This window comes from Rhinatrema bivittatum, chromosome 2 (genome assembly GCF_901001135.1).
Source record: "Rhinatrema bivittatum chromosome 2, aRhiBiv1.1, whole genome shotgun sequence".
Taxonomy (NCBI): domain Eukaryota; kingdom Metazoa; phylum Chordata; class Amphibia; order Gymnophiona; family Rhinatrematidae; genus Rhinatrema; species Rhinatrema bivittatum.
This window is the reverse complement of record NC_042616.1, coordinates 13,533,895-13,556,924: the sequence shown is the minus strand read 5'-3', so window position 1 is coordinate 13,556,924 and position 23,030 is coordinate 13,533,895. Positions and strand designations below refer to the sequence as shown.

At 47.7% G+C, this 23,030-nt stretch overlaps 1 protein-coding gene across 1 annotated transcript in view; it reads right to left on the bottom strand.

Annotated features, from left to right (window-relative positions):
• The window catches only part of LOC115086231 (acid-sensing ion channel 1C-like), a 461,666-nt gene that overhangs the window by 164,980 nt on the left and 273,656 nt on the right, over positions 1-23,030 (bottom strand). The window contains exon 4 of the mRNA XM_029592693.1: positions 13,863-14,013. Coding sequence (XP_029448553.1) covers positions 13,863-14,013 — 151 coding nt within the window. The remainder of the gene's footprint in view (positions 1-13,862; positions 14,014-23,030) is intronic.

Here is a 23,030-nt window from a genome sequence, read left to right as displayed (position 1 = left end):
TGTGTCTGTGCTTCTCCCAGTGCTCAGCTTTCCCTGACGCCGGCATCAATGAAGGGGACGCCGAAGATTGAGACGCCGATAAGGACTCTTCGGCCTCAGAGCTATGCCGATGCTTCGCCGGGGATGGAGTCGATGGCGTCTGTGGAGACGGACGCTGAAATAAAAGCACCATTTTTTCCAGCCATGCCCGACAGCCTTTCGGGGTCATTTGGGCACAATTGGTACATGTCTCCACGTCGTGCGACGGTCCAAAGCATAATACACTGACCAGATGAGGGTCTGTGATTGACATAGTCCTCGGACAGTCAGGGCACTGACGAAAACCCGTCGCCATTGTGGCCGTCGAAAAAATTTAGGCCGGTAGAAGACGGTGCCTACAAGGCCCACAGCGGTCCCCGCCAGGAATCGACCAAAAAATAGGGCAAACTTACCGTACGGCTCGGCAATCGACGGCGGAGAAGGGAGACCCCTGGGGGTATAAACTTTTGCACGTTTTGAAGTAAATTTCCTGAGGAGAAAATTCCTGTCAGGAACTGTGAAGAGCTCCAAAGATCTGCGTGGCTACAGCTGCGTGGAAAAAAAGAGACTGAAGGGAGACCCCTGCTGGATACAGGGTTAGTGCCATGCTGGGCATGCCCAGTAGGTGCCAGTTAAAGTTCTAGAAACTTTGACAAAAGTATTCCGTGATTGGGCTCCATCCTGATGATGTCTCCCATATGTGAGGACTACCATCCTGCTTGTCCTGTGAGAACAAAGACCTGCGCGAGAGAGATGCAAAGCCGACTCCCCGCAGGCAAGGCAATGGGTAGGTCGCGGCATAACTGAAAATTAAGGAGAGCCGTGATTAAGCAGGAAATATAAAACCAAAAACAGACTGCCGCGAAAAAACCCTCACCAGTAAGTACAAAGAAACAGAATTAGAAGAAGGCTGACAAGCTCCTTCCTGCCCGATTGCTGAAAAGTCCTAATCTTTTTTTGTTTTTTTTTTTTAAACGGATTGAGGACCTGAGGAGGGGGGAGAGGGACCGGACCACTGGTATCTCCACCCCAGGCACCTTACCTGCAGGAGCCTCGCGGGGTCACCAACCCCAGCTCCTGAATCCTACCAGGGGGATAGTCCACCCAGGACCTGCCTACCCCCTGGGAGGATTAATTACACTCGCTTGATCTTAGTTTGCTCCTAAACTCTGTTAATAATCTTTTTTTTTTTTTTAAGAGAGTCCCTTAACCCAATAGAAGGTCAAGCCTGCAGGGATTGCCACCTCCATCTGCTGGAGACAGAGAAACACTGAAGAGATGCAGGTGGTGCTCCAAGTTAAGAGGGGTACTCTTTAAGTTTTTCTCTGTCTCCATCTGCTGGAAGGGAGGCATAACCCACAGTCTGGACTGATCCGGGTACGTACAGGGAACAAGCAGCTGCAGAATTAAATTCTCAACATCCAAGCTATGAGAGACAGGGCCTGGAGTTTGGGATGCTGTAGCCTGCCTTGGTCTTGAGTGATGAGATCTGGGGAAGTCCCCAGACTGATCAGTCTCCAGTGGCCAACCCCCTTAGGAGTGGAAACTAGATCTGTCTCGGCCAATGAGGGGCTATGAAATCATAGTCCCTCTGTCCTCGCAAAGTTTCAAGAGAGTCTTCACCACTAAGGGAACTGGAGGATACATGTACAGAAGACCCTTGCCCTGATGGTGAGGGCCTATGGGGCTGGTTTGCTGTCTGACCAGTAAAGGGAGCAGAACCGAAGAACTTTCCTTTTGCAAGGGGATGCGAACAGATCTAAGTGCGGGTTCCCCAGGGGTGGAATATCAGATTCGCTACCCTCTGGTCCAGGAAACACTCGTGGGGTCTGAAGGCTAGACTCAGCCTGTCCGCTCAGCCTGTTCTCCTTCCTGGCAAGGTACATGGCCCTGAGCAACATCTTGGGGGACAGGGCCCATGTCCTTATCTGGATGACTTCCTGACACAGGAAGTATGATTCCATGCCTCCCTGCTTGTTGACATACCTCATGGCTATCTAGTTGTTGGTCTGGATCAGGACAACTTTGTTGGACAGCTGATCTCTGAAAGCCCACAGCATGTACCTGATCGCCTAAATCTCTAGGAAGTTGATTTGACAAGAGCATTCCTGAGCAGGCCAAAGACCCTGGGTAGGACCCTGGTTAGGACAATTTGAGTAGGGAAACTCTGAAATGAGATCCCCTGTTCCAGATTGGAAACTACCCAGCACTAGGACAATGAGTCCTGGAGAGACAGTGTGACTTGGATACAAATCTGGAGGCTCTGAGTGTCCTGGCATCACTCTGACCTCAAGGTCTATTGGGCACTGTGCATATGTAAACGTGCCAAAGGAGTGACATGGATGGTTGCGGCCATTTGGCCCAAGAGCCTCAACATGTGCCAAGCTGACACCTGCTGGCTCTGTTGAATCTCTGCCGCAAATGGTTGCCAAGGCGATAGCCGTCTGGTGACACAGAAAGACCAAGGCCTGAGGCGTGTCTAGCAGAGCTCCTATGAAGTCCAATTGAGGCGATAGGCTGAGATGGGACTTTGGGTAGTTGAGAACGAATCCTAGTGACTCCAAAGCCCGAATGGTCAAGCGCATGGACTTGACGGCTGCAGCCTGAGACATGCTCTTGACCAGCCAATTGTACAGATACGGGAAGACATGGACTCCCAGTCTGCAGAGGTCCACCGCCATCATGGCCAGGCACTTTGTGAAGACCTGTGAAGCGGATGTGAGCCTGAATGGCAATATCTGGTACTGGAAATGTTGTTTTCCCATCACAAATTGGAGATACTTCTTGTGACAGAGAAGATCTCGAATTGAGTGTATGTGTTTTTTAGGTGAAGGGAGCATGGCCTTCCCCTTTTGCAAAAAGGGGGATCGAGATCTCCAGAGAAACCATCTTGAACTTTTTTTTTTTTTTTTCTAGGCCCTTAGTTCTAGGATGGGAAGGAGTCCTGTTCTTTTTGGAATCAGGAAGTACCTGGAGTACAATCCCCACCCTCTTTGCCCTGGTGGTATGGGCTCAACTGCTCTGACCATTAAGAGGGAGAAGAGCTTCGCTATTAGTACCTCTTGATGCGTGACCGGCCCCCAATATGGGCACGGAGGGCAATTTGGCAGGACACCCAATAGATTCAATTGGTATTCTTGGCAGACGTTGTTAGTACCCACTGGTCTGAGGTTACACTGGGCCGCTGGTTCGCAAAGAAACACAGCCTGCACCCAAATGGAGGGTCCATCGTCCCGGGTAAGCTCCCTGCGGCCCAGTCAACATCCCATCCCCAGAGTTGACTGAGGAGCCGGCTGGGACTTGGGGGCTCTCTGCTGCCTGGGATTTCCACGGAAGCCCTGATAGTACTGACATGAGCGAGGATGCGGAGGATAGTTACTTTCTTTGGTTATAGAAAGACTTGCTTGGCCCTGGTCTCCATGGCCTCCTGGATGAGAAGGACGGGTCCAGACTACTGGCGAAGAGTTGTTAGAGTGTTTCATGGTGGTCTCGAAGTTGGGTCACAGCATCCCTCACCCTATCTCAGAAGAGATTCTCTCCAGTACATGGCACATAAGCGAGCTGTTCCTGTACCTCTGGTCAGAGATTGGAGGTCCGCAGCCATGCCATTCTACGGGCACAGATTCCTGCTGCAGAGTCTCTCAATGCCATCTCAAAAACACTTTTATGTCGCATGGACCTCAGGGTTTTCCATGCTCCAGGCCCTCTTGCATCAGCGACATGAGGGTGTCTTGCTGCTTTTGAGGCAGCTGCTCAGTCACCTCCTGCAATTGCTTCCAGATGTCCTGTGAGTACTGACTCACGCTGGTAGGCAGCGATGTGGAGAATCAGCCTTCCTACCAAGAATGTGCATTGCTCTGTGGTCCTTCCCCAGGGTGCCTAGTAATGGGTCTGAGAGCGCTTGTCCCGCTTGAGAGAGGATTCGACCATCACCGACTAGTGAGTCAGCTGATGCTTATCGAATCTGGCAGCTTTCTGGACAAGGTAAACACAGTCCACCTTCTTATTAATGGGAGGCACTGTGAGGGAGTGTTCCCATATTCTCAGCAGCAACTCTTTAAGGATCTCATTTACCAGGACTGCCACGATCTCCTTAGGAAGCTCCACTAACTGGAGGATCTCAAGCATTTTTTGTCTGGCATCCCTCTCTGTTAAAAGTTGAAACGGGATGGCCTCCGCCATTACCCTTGCAAAGGTCAAGTCCTCAGGCAGGGTCTGATAGGAGACCATCAGAGTCCTCAGAGGAAGACTCCATCAGATTATCTCCCCAAGGGTCATAGGGACCCTCATCTTCATTGTATGCTCCAGGTGATAGGGCCCTAGTTACTCGGCCTTCGTCCAGAGATGCAGACACTGATAGAACTGGATGAGGGACTACAGGCCTCGGCATCTCCGCCCGCCTCAGTGGAGCTTCCTTGAGGAGGAGCCAGCAATGTCTACCGTATCGGTAGAGGGAGGCCTCAGTGCCCCACTGGGCACTGGTACTGTCCTGAGAACCAGTACCAGTTGGGTCAGTAACGCACCAATGAGCATGTTGAGCTTCTCCAGCAGTGGTAGGATGATGGGCAGTATCAGCTCTGGTGCCGTGAGTGCCACAGGCCAAATGCCCTACAGTGCCCAATGAGGTGGGCAAATCTTCTTCGGACCCGTGAGGTAGATCAGTGACAGGAAGCAGGACCAGTAAAGACTGTTGCAGACTTCTGGCATGGAAAAGGATAGGCCCTCCTCATCCCAGGGTCGGTTTGGGGACACTACAGCAAAAGCCAGTGCATCCCTGCACCCAGTACCATATATCGAAGGGGACCAGTGCTGATGCTTCTTAGGCTTCCCTCAATGCTCAGCCCAGTCTTTCCCTAGACCTGAGGCCGAAGATGATGAAGCCGGTGTCCTCGGCCCTGAGGAGATTGACAAATGTCTGCCCCTATCTGCTGACGGCACAGACTGTCCTGCAAATATCGATGGCATGACGTCCACAGATGTCAATGGCTTGGACTTCTTCAACTTGAAGAGCTGATCCATCTTGTCGAGCCGAAGCAAATGTCCCTTTGGGGTCATTTAGGCGCACGTTTGACATCCTCGGTATCATGCGATGCCCCCAGGCAGAGGACAGATATCTCATGAGGATCCGTAAAGGACATGGTCCTCAGGCACTGGGAGATATCGACGAAAAGCAGAATTGACCATGATGGAATGAAAGAACAGGGGCCATAGACACTAAACAATGGTGGCGGCAGTCGATGGTTGGCAGGCACCAGGATACCACTGCCGTGGGGGAATCAACGGTGAAAGGAAACTTATCAGAAATGCCAAAAACCCTGACTAGGACACTACAGGAAGGTACTGAGAGGGACCCAGTGAAAGAAAAGCAAGTTTGCTTACCGTAAACGGTGTTTCCGTAGATAGCAGGATGAATTAGCCATGCTGTCATGGGAACTGTCCATCAGGCCCGGGAGGCGGAGCTTCCTAAGTGATGTCAGAGCTTTGCTCTGAGGCTGCGCATGGTTTCCCGCGCTGATAATGACTCTCCTCAGTCTGTGATAAAGCAAGCGTGGTCGTGAAGGCGAAGTCGACTGTTCAGGGAGGTGGGTGGGTCAGCATGGCTAATTCATCATGCTATCTACGGAAACACCGTTTACGGTAAGCAAACTTGCTTTTACCGTCGATAGCAGGTCTGAATTAGCCATGCTGTCAAGGGAGTCATAAGCCCCACATCATGCTGAATGAGAGTCAGTAGTCAGTTTATGATGCAGCGTGATGAAGGTTAAGTGACAGTCGACCCCATTGAATCTGTGGACAATGACTGTAGAAGTGTTTTACCAAACTTTGCATCGTCCGCTGTTTGCTGGTCAAGACAGTAATGGGAAGTGAATGTGTGGAGAGAAGCCCATGTGGCTGCTTTGCAAATGTCTACTGGTGGAATATGCTTTAGGTGAGCCACTGAAGTTGCCACTGCTCGAGTTTGATGAGCCGTGGGTCGACACTGCGTAATCCAGCTAGAAATGGTGTGTTTTGTTACTGGAAGACCTGGGGCATTCGGATTGAAAGACACGAACAGTTGTGATGCCCTGTTGGGTGAATGGGTCCTTTGTTTATAGTAGGCTAATGCTCTTTTACGGTCTAATGTATGCAGTAGCTTTTCTTGTTCGTTTTTGTGAGGTTTGGGACAAAATGTCGGCAATTCAATTGATTGGTTAAGATGAAATTGGGATATCACCTTCGGTAGGAATGATGGATGTGTACGCATGAGTACCTTGTGATGATAGAATTGGAGATAAGGGCTATAGTGAACTAATGCTTGTAACTCGCCTTGCCGAAGTCACTGCGGTGAGGAATACAACCTTCCAGGTGAGAAATCTTTGATGGGAGGATTCCATCGGTTCAAATGGGGGTACCATCAGTTGTTCGAGAACAAGGTTTAGATTCCACGGTACTGGTGGTTTTGCGACCGGGGGTCGAAGGGGTGTGAGCCCTCGGACGAATCGAGATCCCATCAGATGAATAGAGATAGGTTGGCCATTGTGGAACCTATGGAAGGCGGCTATCACACTGAGGTGGACCTGGACTGAGGCTGTAGCAAGGCCTGCCATACACAACGTGTGTTGGTAGTCCAGTAAAATATCCGGTGTACAGGTGAGTGGATCAACTCTCTTGGATTTGCACCAGGTTGCATAACGCTTCCATTTGAAATGATAGTTTTTCTTCGTGGAAGGTTTGCAGGATGCCAAGATTACGTCTTGCACCGTAATGGAAAATCCCTGGTCCGACAGAAGGCGCTGTTCAATCTCCAAGCTTTGAGATGCAGGGAGGAGTGTAACGGGTGGAGAAGAGTTCCTTCCTCTTGTGACAGGAGATTTTTCTGATTGGGTAATCGAAATGGTGTGTCCAAGGACAGTTGAAAGGTGCGTGTACCATGGTTGGTGGGGACATGCTGGCGCCACTAGGATTAACTGCGCCTCGTCCTGCATGCATTTTTGTAGCGTCTTTGTGATGAGGGGAATCGGAGGAAACGCGTACATTAGTGGTTCCGTCCAGGGAATGAGAAAAGCATCCTGGGCAACTCTGCTTGGGGTCGGCCATACGGAGCAGAAGCGAGTCACCTTCCTGTTGATCTCTGTGGCGAAAAGGTCTATGAATGGCCATCCCCATCGTTGGAAGATGGCCTCTGCTATGTCGTGGTTGAGGGACCAATCGTGGGGATGGAATATCCGACTTAGTTTGTCTGCTTGAGTATTGGCGATGCCCGGCAGGTAAGTGGCTTGCAACTGAATGGAATGGCAGTTTTCCCACTGCAGAATGGTGAGGACTTCGCGACACAGACTCCATGAGCCCGAGCCTCCTTGTTTGTTGATATAAAACATGGCCACTTGGTTGTCCGTGTAAACATGACTTGGTGACCTTGAAGGTGAGATACAAAAGTTCACAGTGCATAACGGATGGCTCTCAATTCTAATAGATTGATGTGGAGGGATTGCTCTCATTGGATCCAGAGGCCTTGCGTTTGGAGGTGATTGAGGTGCGCCCCCCATCCTTTGCGAGAGGCATCTGTGGTTAAGGACTGCATTGTGTGGCAGAAGAGTAAAGGGAGCTCCCTTGGTGAGCATTGGTTTGCGTAACCACCAATCTAAGTCTGTTATCATGGTCTTTGTCAAGGACACTCTCCATTGTAGTGGTTAAGAATGTTGCCTCCATTGTCGTTTGAGACCCCATTGTATGTGTCTCATGCGTAGCCTTGTATTGGAGACCGCGTGAATCGCGGCCACCATATGTCCCAACACTGTCAAGATTTGATGTGCTGACGGTGATCTGGTCGATTTGAGTTGTCAGAATAGGAGCCTTATGGTGTGTCTCCTGTCTGTCGGTAGAAAAGCCCTGTATCTGATGATGTCCAGATAAGCTCCTATGAACTGTATTGTTTGTGTAGGACGTAGGTTGGATTTTTGATAATTGATGATCAAACCCAATTTGTCTAGGCAATTGATTGTATCCCGGAGATGTTGTTGCAGAGTGTCCGGGCTGGAGGCCACAATCAACCAGTCGTCGAGGTAGGGGAAAATCATGATCCCCCGCTGATTGAGGAATGCCACCACCACTGCCATACACTTGGTGAAAACCCTGGGCGCTGTCGACAGGCCGAAGGGAAGGACTTTGTATTGAAAGTGTTGGCCATGCACTTGAAATGATAGGTATTGCCAGGAGGAAGGATGCATGGGAATGTGAGTGTACGCATCCTTAGATCTATAGAGCACATCCAAGCTTTGGGCTGGATCAGGGGTAGCAGAGATTTGAGAGAGATCATTTTGAATTTTTCCTTGACTATGAATTTCTTCAGTTCTCTGAGGTCTAAGATTGGACGAAGATCCCCCGATTTCTTGGGAATGAGGAAGTAGGGGGAGTAGAATCCCGTAAGATGGTCGGTTGGAGGGATGTGGCGAATTGCTTGTTGTCGTAATAAGGCAGCCACTTCCCCCTCCAATCAGGTTTGGTGGGGTCTGGTCCCTTGTAGCGCTAAGTGAGGGAGCGGTGGTGGGTTCTGGAAGTGGATTTTGTAACCGTGACGAACAATGTCCAGTACCCATTGGTTGGTTGTGATCTCTTCCCATTCCTGGATGTGCGCCGTGATTCCCCCCGCTAGCACTGTCTACGGTGGTGGCAGGGTGATGTTCAAAAAGCCGGATTAGGCTTGGTGGGAGCAGAAAGTTGTTGAGCCTATGGCCGCTGGCCCCGCGGTCGTCCCCTGCGGTTTTGGTTCTGCTGATTTTGCGGACAGGGAGTCGTTTGATAGGACGGGGGACGATAAGACGCATACAGTTGATAAGGCCGGTGTGGGAAGATTTGTCTCCGGGGCAGTGTAGAATATCGGCGTAAAGTAGAGTAGGTTTGAGGAGTGGCTAGGGATTGTACGGCTACTGACTGCTCCTTTAGTTGAGCCACTGTTTCCTGAAACCGGGTCCCGAACAGGTTGTCACCTTTACAGGGCAAGTTGGCCAACTTGTCATGGACGTCATCTCTAATGGAGCTGGCTCTAAGCCAGGCCACACGCCGTGCTGCAATAGCGGCTGCTGACGCATGGGAGGAGGTCTCAAAACCGTCATATACCATGTGCAACAGATGTCGTATTCCTTCTTCTAGGTCTTGAATGGTGTGAGCATCCCCTGAAGTTGGGTGGGCTAGCTCCAAGTTGTCCTTCAGCCATTGCACACATTCGTAGAGGTACTGAACAATGTAAAATTGATGGCGGTTAATGCGGGCGGCTAGCATAGAAGCCTGGAATGTGCGCTTTTTTTCGAATTCATCCAACAACCAAAAGTCCCTGCCCAGAGGGGCAGCTGAATGTAATCTGGATTTCCTAGCTCTCGCCATTGCCGATTCAACGACCAGAGAAGCATGAGGCAGTTGTGGCGACGTGTAATAGGGTGACTTTTGCATCTTGTATTTTAGGTCAGTCTTACTGGAGACCGCCGGGAATGTAAAGGGGGTGTCCCAAGAGCATTCCAGAACTGTGTCCAGTACTGCATGGGCAGGCAGCGGGGTCGGCTCTGCTGGAAGGTCTTGGATCAGGCACCTTCTGAATGCTCAGGTTGAGCACGGAACCCATCTTTTCTAAAATTTTCGGATAAGTTAGATCTTCCGGCAGAGAGTAAGATTCCGCTGGTTCCTCCCCTGGCTCCGAAGGATACCCAGTCGAAGTGTCTGGCGACGTTGTCGGGAGATCCGGAGACATGGGGCTAAGTGGTCATTCCTGAGGTTGTTGCGACAGCATTGGGATCGGAGAGGGTGCGCCTGGAGACGGAGGCTGTGGGTGCTGTGGAGACAAATGCACCAATGGTTGTGGAGACTCCAGTCCACTACTGGGTGAGGAGTCTGCTAGCTGGTAGGACGATTGCATGACCTCAAAAAACCCAGATAGTGCTTGTGAGAGGTTAAAGAAAGCGTCTTTCATCTTTGGCGGGATAGGTGGCCGAGATGGTGTCTGTGGGCGCCCCACCAGAATCGCCGCCAGCAGAATATCAGAATCTGGCGCCTTGGCATTGTGGTTATGGGTGTGCAGCACCTCTGGTCCCTTGTGCTTCTTTACCAGCGGTTCCTGCAGCACATCACCCCGGGAGCGGCGTTTAGAGGCCGAGGATAAGTCTGAGAATACAGGAGCTGAGGAAGCGGATGAAGCTGAAGAAGAAAGGAGTATCTGGCCCTCTTCTGTTTCTGATCTGGATGAAGAGGCCGGTAAAAAATGTCCCAGAGACAGTGGTTCACGTCTGGATGCCCTTGAGATTGTATGGGTGGCAAATGGTGGCAATAGATGAGAACCCTCCCCTTTATCCTTAGTGGGTTCCGGAAGTTGCGTTGATGTTTTGGACGATTTCTTCTTTTTTGCGTACCCCAGCGCCGTTGGTGTCGTTACTTGCTCTGATGGCGCCGTAGCATGCGCTGGTGTGCTTCAGTGTGCCCGCGCCGCAACTTTTTGCATCGACGGCGTTTCTGCTGGCGTCTGTAAGGTGTGCGTCGGCCGATGCACCTGCGTCGCGGTCGACGCATGGGGTTTGTGTGTCAAATTGGACGGCCTCAGCTTGTGTGTCAGATATTCCGGCAACGCTCTCAGAGTCCCTTGCGCCACGGTGCTGCATCTGTGCATCTCACACCGGTGGCTTTGACACATGGGACGCTCCATGGGCAGGCTTTCCCTTCCACTCTGATTCATGTGACTCTTCCCGGCTTCGGTCCTTGGCGCGGGTGGAATCCCGACCTCTGGAGGCCTGTGCCTTAGTTTTTCCTCGGCGCTTCACACCCGGTCTGGAGGTAAGTGGCTCCATAGAGGCTGCCCAATGCTGCGGAGGTGGCGCGGTCGGGGTGGGCCCCGGGGAAGACTGGGCTTCCGACGGCGGGGCATACAAACTGGCTCTCGCTATTTTTAGTCGCTCGAGTTTTTTCCCCCCTCTGGTGTCTAGCCCTCGGGGATATCCGGCCGCAGTGTGGGCATGACTCCAGCGGGTGATCTAGGCTGAGACATCTATAACAGCCATGTCCATCCGTAATGGACATGACCTTCCCGCAGAGGCAGGGTGTGAACCCTGAGGGCCGGGGGGCGTCTTTCCTACCGTCTCCTTTCATGAGATCAATTTTTTAGCTGCACTTCCCTTGTTAGAAAAAGTTTAGCTGAGGAGGTCTGAAGCTCCATGTGCGATCCCGCGCGTGGAAAAACAGACTGAGGAGAGTCGTTATCAGCGCGGGAAACCACGCGCAGCCTCAGAGCAAAGCTCTGATAACACTTAGGAAGCTCCGCCTCCCAGGCCTGATGGACAGTTCCCATGACAGCATGGCTAATTCAGCCCTGCTATCAAAGGGAAACAATACCGAAAACCACGAAAAACTGCAATGAAAAAAGTTTTCCATTAGGCAAGAAAAAGCCAAAGTGAGCTCAATCAGATTGTGAGGCTTACAGCTCCCTGGAAAAGAAGAGACTGAAGAGGGACCCCGCATGGATACGTGGTATAGGGAGGGCATGCTGGGCATGTTCAGTGTGCCTTGTAAAAGTTCTAGAAATTTTGACATTTTTTCTGCATCGGGGCTCCATCTGATGATGTCACCCATGTGAGTACTACCATCCTGCTTGTCCTTGGAGAATTCAGTTTATCTGGCTAACTTTAAGAACATAAGAACATAAGAAATTGCCATGCTGGGTCAGACCAAGGGTCCATCAAGCCCAGCATCCTGTTTCCAACAGAGGCCAAACCAGGCCACAAGAACCTGGCAATTACCCAAACACTAAGAAGATCCCATGCTACTGATGCAATTAATAACAGCGGCTATTCCCTAAGTAAACTTGATTAATAGCCGTTAATGGACTTCTCCTCAAAGAACTTATCCAAACCTTTTTTGAACCCAGCTACACTAACTACACTAACCATATCCTCTGGCAACAAATTCTAGAGCTTTATTGTGCGTTGAGAGAAAAATAATTTTCTCCGATTAATCTTAAATGTGCTACTTGCTAACTTCATGGAATGCCCCCTAGTCCTTCTATTATTCGAAAGTTTAAATAACCGATTCACATCTATTCTTTCAAGACCTCTCATGATCTTAAAGACCTCTATCATATCCCCCCTCAGCCGTCTCTTCTCCAAGCTGTACAGCCCTAACCTCTTCAGCCTTTCCTCATAGGGGAGCTGTTCCATCCCCTTTATCATTTTGGTTGCCCTTCTCTGTACCTTCTCCATCGCAACTATATCTTTTTTGAGATGCGGCAACCAGAATTGTGCACAATATTCAAGGTGTGGTCTCACCATGGAGCAATATAGAAGCATTATGACATTTTCCTTTTTATTAACCATTCCCTTCCTAATAATTCCTAACATTCTGTTTGCTTTTTTGACGGCTGCAGCATACTGAGCCGACGATTTTAAAGTATTATCCACTATGATGCCTAGATCTCTTTCCTGGGTGGTAACTCCTAATATGGAACCTAACATCGTGTAACTACAGCGAGGGTTATTTTTCCCTATATGCAACACCTTGCACTTGTCCATATTAAATTTCATCTGCCATTTGGAAGCCCGATCTTCCAGTCTTGCAAGGTCCTCCTGTAATGTATCACAATCCGCTTGTGATTTAACTACTCTGAATAATTTTGTATCATCTGCAAATTTGATTACCTCACTCGTCGTACTCCTTTCCAGATCTTTTATATATATATTGAAAAGCACCGGTCCAAGTACAGTTCCCTGAGGCACTCCACTGTTTACCCCTTTCCACTGAGAAAATTGACCATTTAATCCTACTCTCTGTTTCCTGTCTTTTAACCAGTTTATAATTCTCAAAAGGACATCGCCTCCTATCCCATGACTTTTTAGTTTTCTTAGAAGCCTCTCATGAGGGACTTTGTCAAACGCCTTCTGAAAATCCAAATACACTACATCTACCGGTTCACCTTTATCCACATACTTATTAACCCCTTCAAAAAAATGAAGCAGATTTGTTAGGCAAGACTTCCCTTGGGTAAATCCATGTTGACTGTGTTCCATTAAATCATGTCTTTCTATATGCTCTACGATTTTGATCTTGAGAATAGTTTCCACTATTTTTCCCGGCATTGAAGTTAGGCTCACTGGTCTATAGTTACCCGGATCGCCCCTGGGGCCTTTTTTAAATATTGGGGTTACATTGACCACCCTCCAGTCTTCAGGTACAATGGATGATTTTAATGATAGGTTACAAATTTTAACTAATAGATCAGAAATTTCATTTTTGAGTTCCTTCAGTACCCTAGGATGTATACCATCCGGTCCAGGTGATTCAGCTTCTCAGCTGTCCTAAAATTAACCGGCTACATTGGCTGGATAACACTGAAAACAGCATTTATCTGACTAACTTAGCTAGATAAGTGACTACACCCTGGAATGCTCCAACCCACACTGCCCCCGACTATCTCGGGGCTGGTTAGTTCAGCAGGATTTTCAATCTCACTGCTAAGCCCAGCCTTAGCCAGATAAACAGAGATGAATATTGACCTCACAATGTACAAGGAAATGCATTATCTCTGCATTGAGACTTCAGTTCCTTCTGCGCTAGCCAGGGTCCTGTTTGGGTTGCTACAACTTTCACTTGTTGATCACTGGTGCTAAGATGGATTCCATGGTCTGAGCTAGATGCTCTGGATGGACTCTACTTGGCCTTTTAGTCGAAATTGAGATCCTGTGCAACACAGTTTCCCAAATCTGTCCTGGGGACCCCAGAGATAGTCAGGTTTTCACGATATCCACAATGATGGGTCAATGCGACCTTCCTGCTGAATCCACCCTCTTCCTTCATGTCAGGCTTGCCCCAGGGCCCCAGAGTTGAGCTCCCCATACCTGGCATGTGCACCATCCTGCAGTTGCAGTTCTCCACCACATAGCGGGTCTCACAGTCGATGCGGCAGGCCGTGATGCTGTAGGTGGAGAAGAAATCTGAGTCGAAGGCAGCGGATTTGCAGTCCCCCCACGGGGGCGGGAGGTACTTCAGCTAAAATGGAGGAAGGGTTAAGGAAGAGGCAGTCCATAAAAAGGAGGGAAAGAAACAAAATACAAGGAAGAGAAAAACCCAACATGAGAAAGAGGGAAGAATAAAGAAGGCAGAGAGGCATTAGGAGACAGGAGAGTAGATACCTCAGACACACATTTTCTTTCTACTTTTAAGATTGATATTTGAAAACAGGGCAGAAGACAACATAACCCCCACACTCTGCAGGGCTGAGAGGAGCAACCCAACTATAACCCAGCTTTTGTATGATTGCTAGCAGAAAAGGAGGGAAAGAGAGGAGGAGAGTTTGGCAGAATGAACCAACCAAACCGAGAAAGGGAGGGAAAGAGATGGGGAGAACCTGGAAGAATGAGTGAACAAACCGAGAAAGGGAGGGAAGACGACTGGTGGAATGAGAGAACCAAATTGAGAAGACAGGGAGAAGTGAGTGAACCAAACCAAGAAAGGAAAGGTGAGAGCCTGGCAGAACAAGTGATCCAAAACAAGAAAGAGAGGGAAAAGGAGAGAGAGAGCATGGCAGAGTGAGTGAATCAAACTGAGAAAGAGAAGGACAGGGAAAAGGAGAGCCTGGCAGAATGAGTGAACAGTACTGAGAGAAGGAAGGCAGGGGGAACCTGGCAGAATGAGCGAAAGCAGAAATGGAGTGGCAGAAACTGAAAGCAGAGAAATACTGATGGGGCATCACAGAGGACTCTAGGAAGAAAGGGAAGTGAACAGTTACCCCTTACCTGACTCACCGTGACAAAATAATACCGTCCCGGCTTTCTTTAATAATCATCTTGTTGCATTGTTGGACTTTTTGTCATTATTTTAACAAGGGAAGGGACTACAGGTCCCAGAATGCATTGGGAGAATGAGAGCAGCCAGGACTAGATCGGGAAGCAATGGCAGACTTGGAGCAAGATAGCAATACTGGGAAAGCAAGAAATAGCGAGAAGGGAAAGTCGAGGGATGACGATGGTAGACTGGCCGACTGCTCTATAGCTGGAGAGATAGGGTCACAGGTCAAAGAAAAGTAAATTCTCTATAGGTTGTGATACTGTTTACGGACCCATCCTAAGAATTTTCCAGAAATGCTTTTCTTAGTCAAATGATGTCCATATGATACAGCCACAGAGCAGCCATGGACGTCATCGCTTTGTATTGTGTCAAGTATGGGTGTGAAAATGAAATTTTATCATTGAAACCAGCCAAGTCCATGCATGTGGTATTTCTGTAAACACATAAAACTCTGCCCCTGCCAAAAAAAATAATAAATGGCTTATAAGAAAATTGGTTCTTACCTGAAAATTTTCGTTCCTGTAGTACCACGGAGCAGTCCAGACCATGGGTTATGCCTCCCTTCCAGCAGGTGGAGACGGAGAAAAATTTGAAAGGCACTCAATAGTTAAGCTGGTGTACCTTCTGCATCCCTTCAGTATATAGAATATCAAAGCAGAATAAAACTAGCAATGAATCAAGCAAGAACTTTAAGAACAAATAAACATGTAACCGTAGCTTTCTTTCTTAGTATGCTGCAATAACATAATCTGAACATACGCGCGCGGACTTTACAGATCCCCCTGTTACCCACTCCTAATCTTTGGGCAGGCGTCTGGGCTGATCCGTGGTACTACAGGAACGAAAATTATCAGGTAAGAACCAATTTTCTTTTCCCTGTACGTACCCAGATCAGTCCAGACCATGGGATGTACCAAAGCTTCCCTAAAGCGGCTGGGACCTTGCGAGTCCCATGCGCAGTATGCCACTGCCAAAATCTCTGGGCACCTGAACGTCCAAGCGGTAGTGGCGAGCAAAAGTGTGGAGCATCTTCCAAGTAGCAGCTCTGCAAATCTCCTGAGGCGATATCAAATGGCATTCGGCCCACGAAGCTGCTTGACAGCAAATAGAATGGGCCTTCAGTCCCTCAGGAACAGGTCTACCTTTACAAATATATGCAGACGAAATGACTTCTCTCAACCATCACGCAATCGTCGTATTAGATACCTTGTGACCCCTTCCTGGGACCGCTCCATAGGACAAACAAATGATCTGAGAGTCTGGAAGAATTTGTAACTTCCAGGTAACGCAACAAGGAATGCCGAACATCAAGCCGATGCAGTTCTCATGCGTGTTGTACATCATTTGACAAATCAGGAAAGGCCTGAAGCTTAACTGACTGGCTTAAATGAAAATATGAGACCACTTTGGGCAAAAAGGATGGAACCGTTTGAAGAGAAACCCCCAAGTCAGAGATCTTCAAAACAGGTTCCCTACAGGAGAGCGCCTGGAATTCAGATATCCGGCGAGCTGAGTATATAGCCATCAAAAACAAAGTTTTCAAGTTGAGATCCTTCAACGTTACCGTTTTAAGCGGTTCAAACAGTGGATCACACAACACTCAAAGAACCAAATTAAGACTCCATGACAGACATACCGGATGGACAGGGGGCTTCAAATGCCTCACTCTTCTGAGGAAACGCACCACATCTGGATGTGACGCCACCGAGCTACCAACCAGAGTAATATGTATTACAACACCATGTCTCAAAAACTCTCCATACTTTAATGTATGAGAGGGAAGTAGACGTTTTTCTGGCTTGTAGTAATGTAGTGATGACCTCCTCAGAATAGCCCTTCTTCCTCAATCTCCTCCTTTCAAAAGCCAAGCCGCTAGACAGAAGTGAGCTGCCTGGCCAAAATATATAGGCCCTTGATGGAGAAGTTGTGGAAGATGCCCGAGTCGTAGCAGGCCATCCACGGTCAGATTGACGAGATCCGCAAAACACGGATGTTGGGGCCACTCGGGAGCCACTAGGATTACCCTCCCTGGGTAATCCTAGTGGTGAAGCACCTTGCCCACCAGAGGCCAAGGAGGAAACACGTACAGGAGAACTGAGGTTGGCCAGGGAATTACTAGCACATCGACCCCTTCTGCGCCGTGATCCCTCCTGCGACTGAAGAAGCGAGGGGCCTTGGCATTGTTCCGCATTGCGATCAAGTCCATATGGGGAGTCCCCCATCTGCGAGAAAAGAGATCCATTGCTCCGTCCGAGAGTTCCCACTCTCCGGGATCTATGCACCTTCGACTGAGGAAGTCCGCTTGTATGTTGTCCTTCCCGGCGATGTGAGATGCCGCTAGCATTGCTAGATTCCTCTCCGCCCAAGCCATAAGCAGCTCCACTTCATCGGCTACTGCTTGACTTCTGGTTCCTCCTTGACGGTTGATATAGGCCACCGTTGTCGCATTGTCGGAGAGGACGCGAACCGCCTGATGGCGTAAGTGGGGAAGAAAGTGCTGCAAGGCCAAGCGAACTGCTCTGGTTTCCAGGCGATTGATCAACCATCCGGACTCCTCCGGGGAGGAGTCCGGATGGTTGCTCTGTACTGAAAGGTGGAGAGGCTGGCATCCGTGGTCACCACTGTCCAGTGCAGGACTTCCAGATACACTTCTTGAGACAGGTTGAGCGGGCAAAGCCACCACCCAAGACTGGACCTGGCATGTTCGGTGAGTGGCAGAGGGAATTGGAAATTCTCCAACTTGGGATCCCACCAGGAAAGTAATGCTCGTTGTAACAGTCTCATATGAGCAAATGCCCAAGGAACCACCTCCAACGTGGATGCCACTGAACCGTGAACTTGAAGGTAGTCCCAGGCCTTGGGCAGTGGAAGAACCAACAAGCGACGAACTTGTCCCGTTAGCTTGTTCCTTCGATCCGTCGGAAGAAAAACTTTCCCAACCGAAGTATCGAACTTGGATCCCAGATATTCTAGTGTCTGAGAGGGAACCAGTTTACTCTTGGCCTGATTGATTAGCCATCCAAGGGATTCCAAAAGAGTGGTCACCTTGCAGATCGCTTCCACACAACAATCCCTTGACTTTGCTCTGATGAGCCAATTGTCCAGGCAGGGATGAATGAGGAGGCCTTGTCTCCGAAGAAACGCAGCCACAACCACCATGACCTTGGTGAACGTATGAGGTGCGGTCGCGAGGCCGAACGGCAGAGTGCAGAATTGGTAACACATTCCAGGGACTTTATCAACTGCTCCAAATCCTCTCCAAATAAAAACACTACCTTTAAATGGAATAGCACCAAGCTGAGCCGCACCAAGCTGAGCCTTGATGAAACATCCGCTGACCAGTTGCGAAGCCACAAAAGCCATCTTGCGGACACTGCTGACAACATGGTGTGAAAGGAAGTACGGAGCAGGTCGTACAGCGCATCCGCCCCATATGCCACCACAGCTTCCAAATACTGCGCCTGATCCAATTCATCGGGGGAAGATCTTCTCTGGATGTCAGCAATTGCTGTACCCAGTGTAGGCTCACACGCAGCATATAGCTGCTACACACTGCTGACCGGATACCCAGGGCTGATACCTCAAAAATGCGTTTAAGCAGTACTTCCAGCTTGCTATCCTGAAGGTCCTTGAGAGCCGCTGAGCCTGCGACTGGAATAGTAATCCGCTTGACAACAGCTGAAACTGAAGCGTTTACCTTAGGGGACCGTAGGAGTTCCAGGAACTCATCCACTAGCTGGTAAAATTTATCCATAGCTCGACCAACCCGCAAACCAGCATCTGGAGCATCCCACTACCTGGTCATCAGCTGCTGAAGCATGCGATGGATGGGAAAAACCCGGGTCGGCGTTCGTAATCCTGCCAGGACTGGATCCACAGAGTCCTGCAGCGGAGCATGTGGGGGGAGCTCCACCCCGAGCTCAGAAAGAACTGCCTGAATGAGAGGTTCTAATTCCTCTCTGGAACAGACGGACCACCTGAGTGTCATTGCCATCCAAGAGCGTTTGTTTCCCCGGCTCATCATCCAAACCCCCCCCCCCCTCCCCCCACACGCAGCTGCACTGCCCGGCACCACCGGAGCGGCTGAGCCTCCTGAAGCCACAGCGCCTTTTAACTTCGCGATCTGTAGAGACGCGGGCACATCCGTGCACTTGCCTACCTTGGGGGGCGGTCCCTATGCAGGTCTCATAGGCAAAGCACCACCTTGTGGAGAAATGGAAGCCAAAAATGCTTTATGCGTAAGGAGGACAAAATCTAAAGAAAAAGAATCAGAATCAACATCCTGTCCTCCTGGGAAAACAGGATCCTCCTGCAAAAAAATCCTGGTTCTGATCTAAAGTAACATCAGGACTAGCAGGGACCGGAGACAGTGCTGAGGGAAGCTCCCCGTCCCCCATAGCTTTTGCCTGATTGCAGAAAATGTGCTTAAGATGACCGCCATCCTGCACTGAGGGAGAAAGGATCAGCCTGAAGCTCCCTTGGAGCAGATCTTTTTGAAGCCCCTCGAGGCTTGGTTACTGCTGCAGACCCTGAAAAAGAACTGCCTTCCCCTCCAGGGAGGCATCAGATGCAAACACCAGCCCTAGAAAGCCACGCAGCTGGTTCTCCACATGCCACAAAAACAGATGGCCGTGGCATCGAGGGGGGAAAAAACGGAAGGAAAAACATGGCGAAATTTATCAAAAATGCGGCGATTCTGACGGAGAGGGGTCCTGGATTGCAGCAGACCAAAAAAAGAAAAATTTTTTAAAATTTGGATTTATTTTTTTTTTACACAAAGCTCAGGAACAACATGAGGTAAGAGAGGGACTGGACCACCAGTAATCTTTTCCCCTACTCCTTACCTGTCTGGAGCCCCGCAGGGTTACCAACCCCAACTCCAATAACCTGCTACCAGAGAGTATGACCTCGCAGAATCTAACAACCCCCTGGGAGGATAGGGAACTCTGAAGAAGAACCTTTTTCTGTCTTTTTTTTTTTTTTTAAACTTCTTGATTCACAGCTTATAGCTAGTTCACTCTTACTTACTTTTAAGGGATAGCCTAAACCCCAAAAAAAGTGACAAGACTGCAGGGTTTGCACGACCTCCATCTGCTGGAGACAGAGAAATACTGAAGGGATGCAGGAGGTACACCAGCTTATCTATGGGTGCCTTTCAAGTTTTTCTCCGTCTCCACCTGCTGCAAGGGAGGTATAACCTATGGTCTGGACTGATCTGGGTACGTACAGGGAACCTGTGATATCAAAGCTACAATTAATGAGATTCCAGAATTCGGGAATTGCACATTTTACAGGGTTTAGAGTCAAAGACCGGACAAGGTTCTTCAGCTCTGTCGCTCCATCAGTGATCCCAGAAAATCCCCCTTGTCATTTTTTGTCCTTTACGCAAGATGACATCGGATAGGCTAAGAAAACCCAAAACAAAACAATTTGGCCTTAATCATGTTCCACTCTATCAAGTAAGCAAGTTTTGAAAAATTCAAATATTCAACCAACATTTAGTATGGAAATACTGCAAACTACACTATTACCAAAATTTACACCCTTATCACTAAAATAGGAAATGGGCAAAACGATTTTTTTAAAATATCTATTTTCTTATATGTAAAAGAATACTCTTACCACTGAACTGTGTTCTTACATTAAAAATTATATACGGAATGGGTTGACAGTTTCATATAACATTCACTCCGTTACCTACCAAGGTAACCGGTGCTATGATGTATATATAATCAACTACCAACCACCTTCCACCCTATCAGGTTATTTTAATATTTTATTTTAATATAATTTTTTTGTTTGAAAAAATCTTGAAAAACGGTTTACTCTTAAAAATATAATTTCCAAACCCTTATCAAGAACTCTCCATATGCATGTACACAGAAATCTAATCGGTGTAGGAAATGCTTCTCAGTAAATCCTAGTCATGGATATATAGTGCACTCAACTTCTTACTGTCCTCCCAACAAGGCCTTGCTTCAAAGTCCTTCATCAGGGCATGTTTTTTCTTCTTCTCGATGTGCCGATAATTCAACCAGTGTGAAAACTGTCTCCACAGTGTTAAAAAATCCATGCATCGGATAAGCATTAAATGGCATCTGTTTCTTATATATACGTCATTTGACCTGGAAATAACCAATCAGGATTATTCCTACTTAATGCACCAATCACAGCAAGAGATGAAAACTAAAAAGCCAATCACTGTGAGGTATATCCATTCAAACATTTGGATGTGAATAATAATTATACCAATGATGCCCAATTCAATTCTTCATTTACGCCTGAAGGACACACTATGTTCAGTGTGTAAATCCAAAAGGCTTCACAGGATTGAGTCTTGATAGTACATCATCCCCACCCCCCAACTGGTATTTGATATTTGTTCGATAAAGTTTACTGCATGTTTGAAAAGGTGTGCTCTAATTCAACAGAATGTTGTACCATTGGTGCAGTTAATTTAATCGTTTTTAAACAGTCTTTGTGTTCTGTTAATCGTACTTTAATGGGGCACGATGTTCACCCTATATGTACTTTGGGACAGGGGCATATGATTGCATAAACTACATAATTAGAGCAACAATCAGTGTGTGCCCTCCTTTTAATCCTGTATCCTGTAACTGGATCCTGCCACACTTTGCCCTAAAAGGTATTGACACAAAAATTACATGCTCTGCACTTCGAATGACCCTCCATGTCTTCCATGGGAAAATCTTCCAGTAAATGAGAACACACAACTTTATCCGAAATATTAAGACTATGGGATGTGGCTATAAGGGGAGGTTCCTGAAAAATGTCATGTAAGGTTAAAACATGCCAGTGTTTCCTAATTGAAGTTGCAATTGCTGCAAATGCTGTAGTTTGTTTCAACACTCAAACCAGCCATGACTGCTCTTTAACTGGTTTATTCTGTAACAACAATTGCCGATCTGTGAATTTGGCTCATTTATAAGCTCAACTGATAGATTTATTAGGATATCCTCTTGCACGAAATTTGGCTACCAGAATATCAGCTTGATGCTCGAACTCATTCATCTCAGAGCAGATTCTTCTAATTCGAAAGAAATGGCTAACTGGCAAACCCATTTTAAATGAACCTGAATGATGACTATGAAAATGTAACAAATTGTTCTTACCTGTGGGTTTGCGATACATAGTTGTCCTGAATTGTCCCTCTCGGAAAGAAACCAAAACATCCAAAAATGAGATTGATTGTTTAGACCATTGTGGTGTACACAGTATGTTATTACCCAACGAAATAATCCATATACAAAATTTGTTTAGCTGTTCCTCCAAAGAAATCCATAGCAGAAAAATGTCATCTATATATCTGTTAAAAAAAATACCACACCACTCATGAGGAACATTACATATTCTTATCAATCAAAATATTTTATATATCTATAGGGAATCAGTATCAGGGATAATTGTGTTTTTTCAATCTCCAGGCTCTTGCCCACAATGGGCTTCAACCAGTATCAACAAGCAGCACCAGATTTTACGTCACCTACTACCTCCCACACACCACTTTATTTTATTTTTATTTAATTTTATTCATTACTACTTTTTTTTTAAGCAAATCTCTTCCTTTTATGCTTAAAAACTATTTAATTAAACTTCCGAATTGAAATGTACTTATCTTTCACTCGAAGATTTTTACTTTATAGGTTCTTAATCTTTTACTTTGCCCGCTGTGTTTTCTTCACTTAATGTACCCGACATTGACAATGTTTCGGCATAACCTTATGTCTTCTTCAGGGAATACAACTTTCTCTATAATTATAAGAACACATCAAACTCACCAACATTTCTTAAACATTTAAACTTTTAAACAGTCTATTGCAGTCAGACTCACCCTTTTCTCGTAACCACCTCGGCTTCACCTTGCAGCTCACACATAATGGCGAAAAACGCACAAACACCCACACCAGAAGTACGATTTTTAAAGGACGGCACCAACTCTTTATAAACCAATCAAACCATTTCCACTGAAACTACCTCAATATTGACCAAGCCACATCTTTATTCAGGCCAGCCGGATGTACAGTTCCTAATTTAAAAATCCAACGCTGTTCACTCTGGAGTAATCGCAGATTTACATCACCACCTCTCACGCCACATCTCATCACTTCTAAAACTGTACATCGTAATTCTTCAAATTCATGCCCCTCGTTCAAGCAATGTTGCACCAAAAGGTGCTTCTACCTTTTTTGCCATTCAAG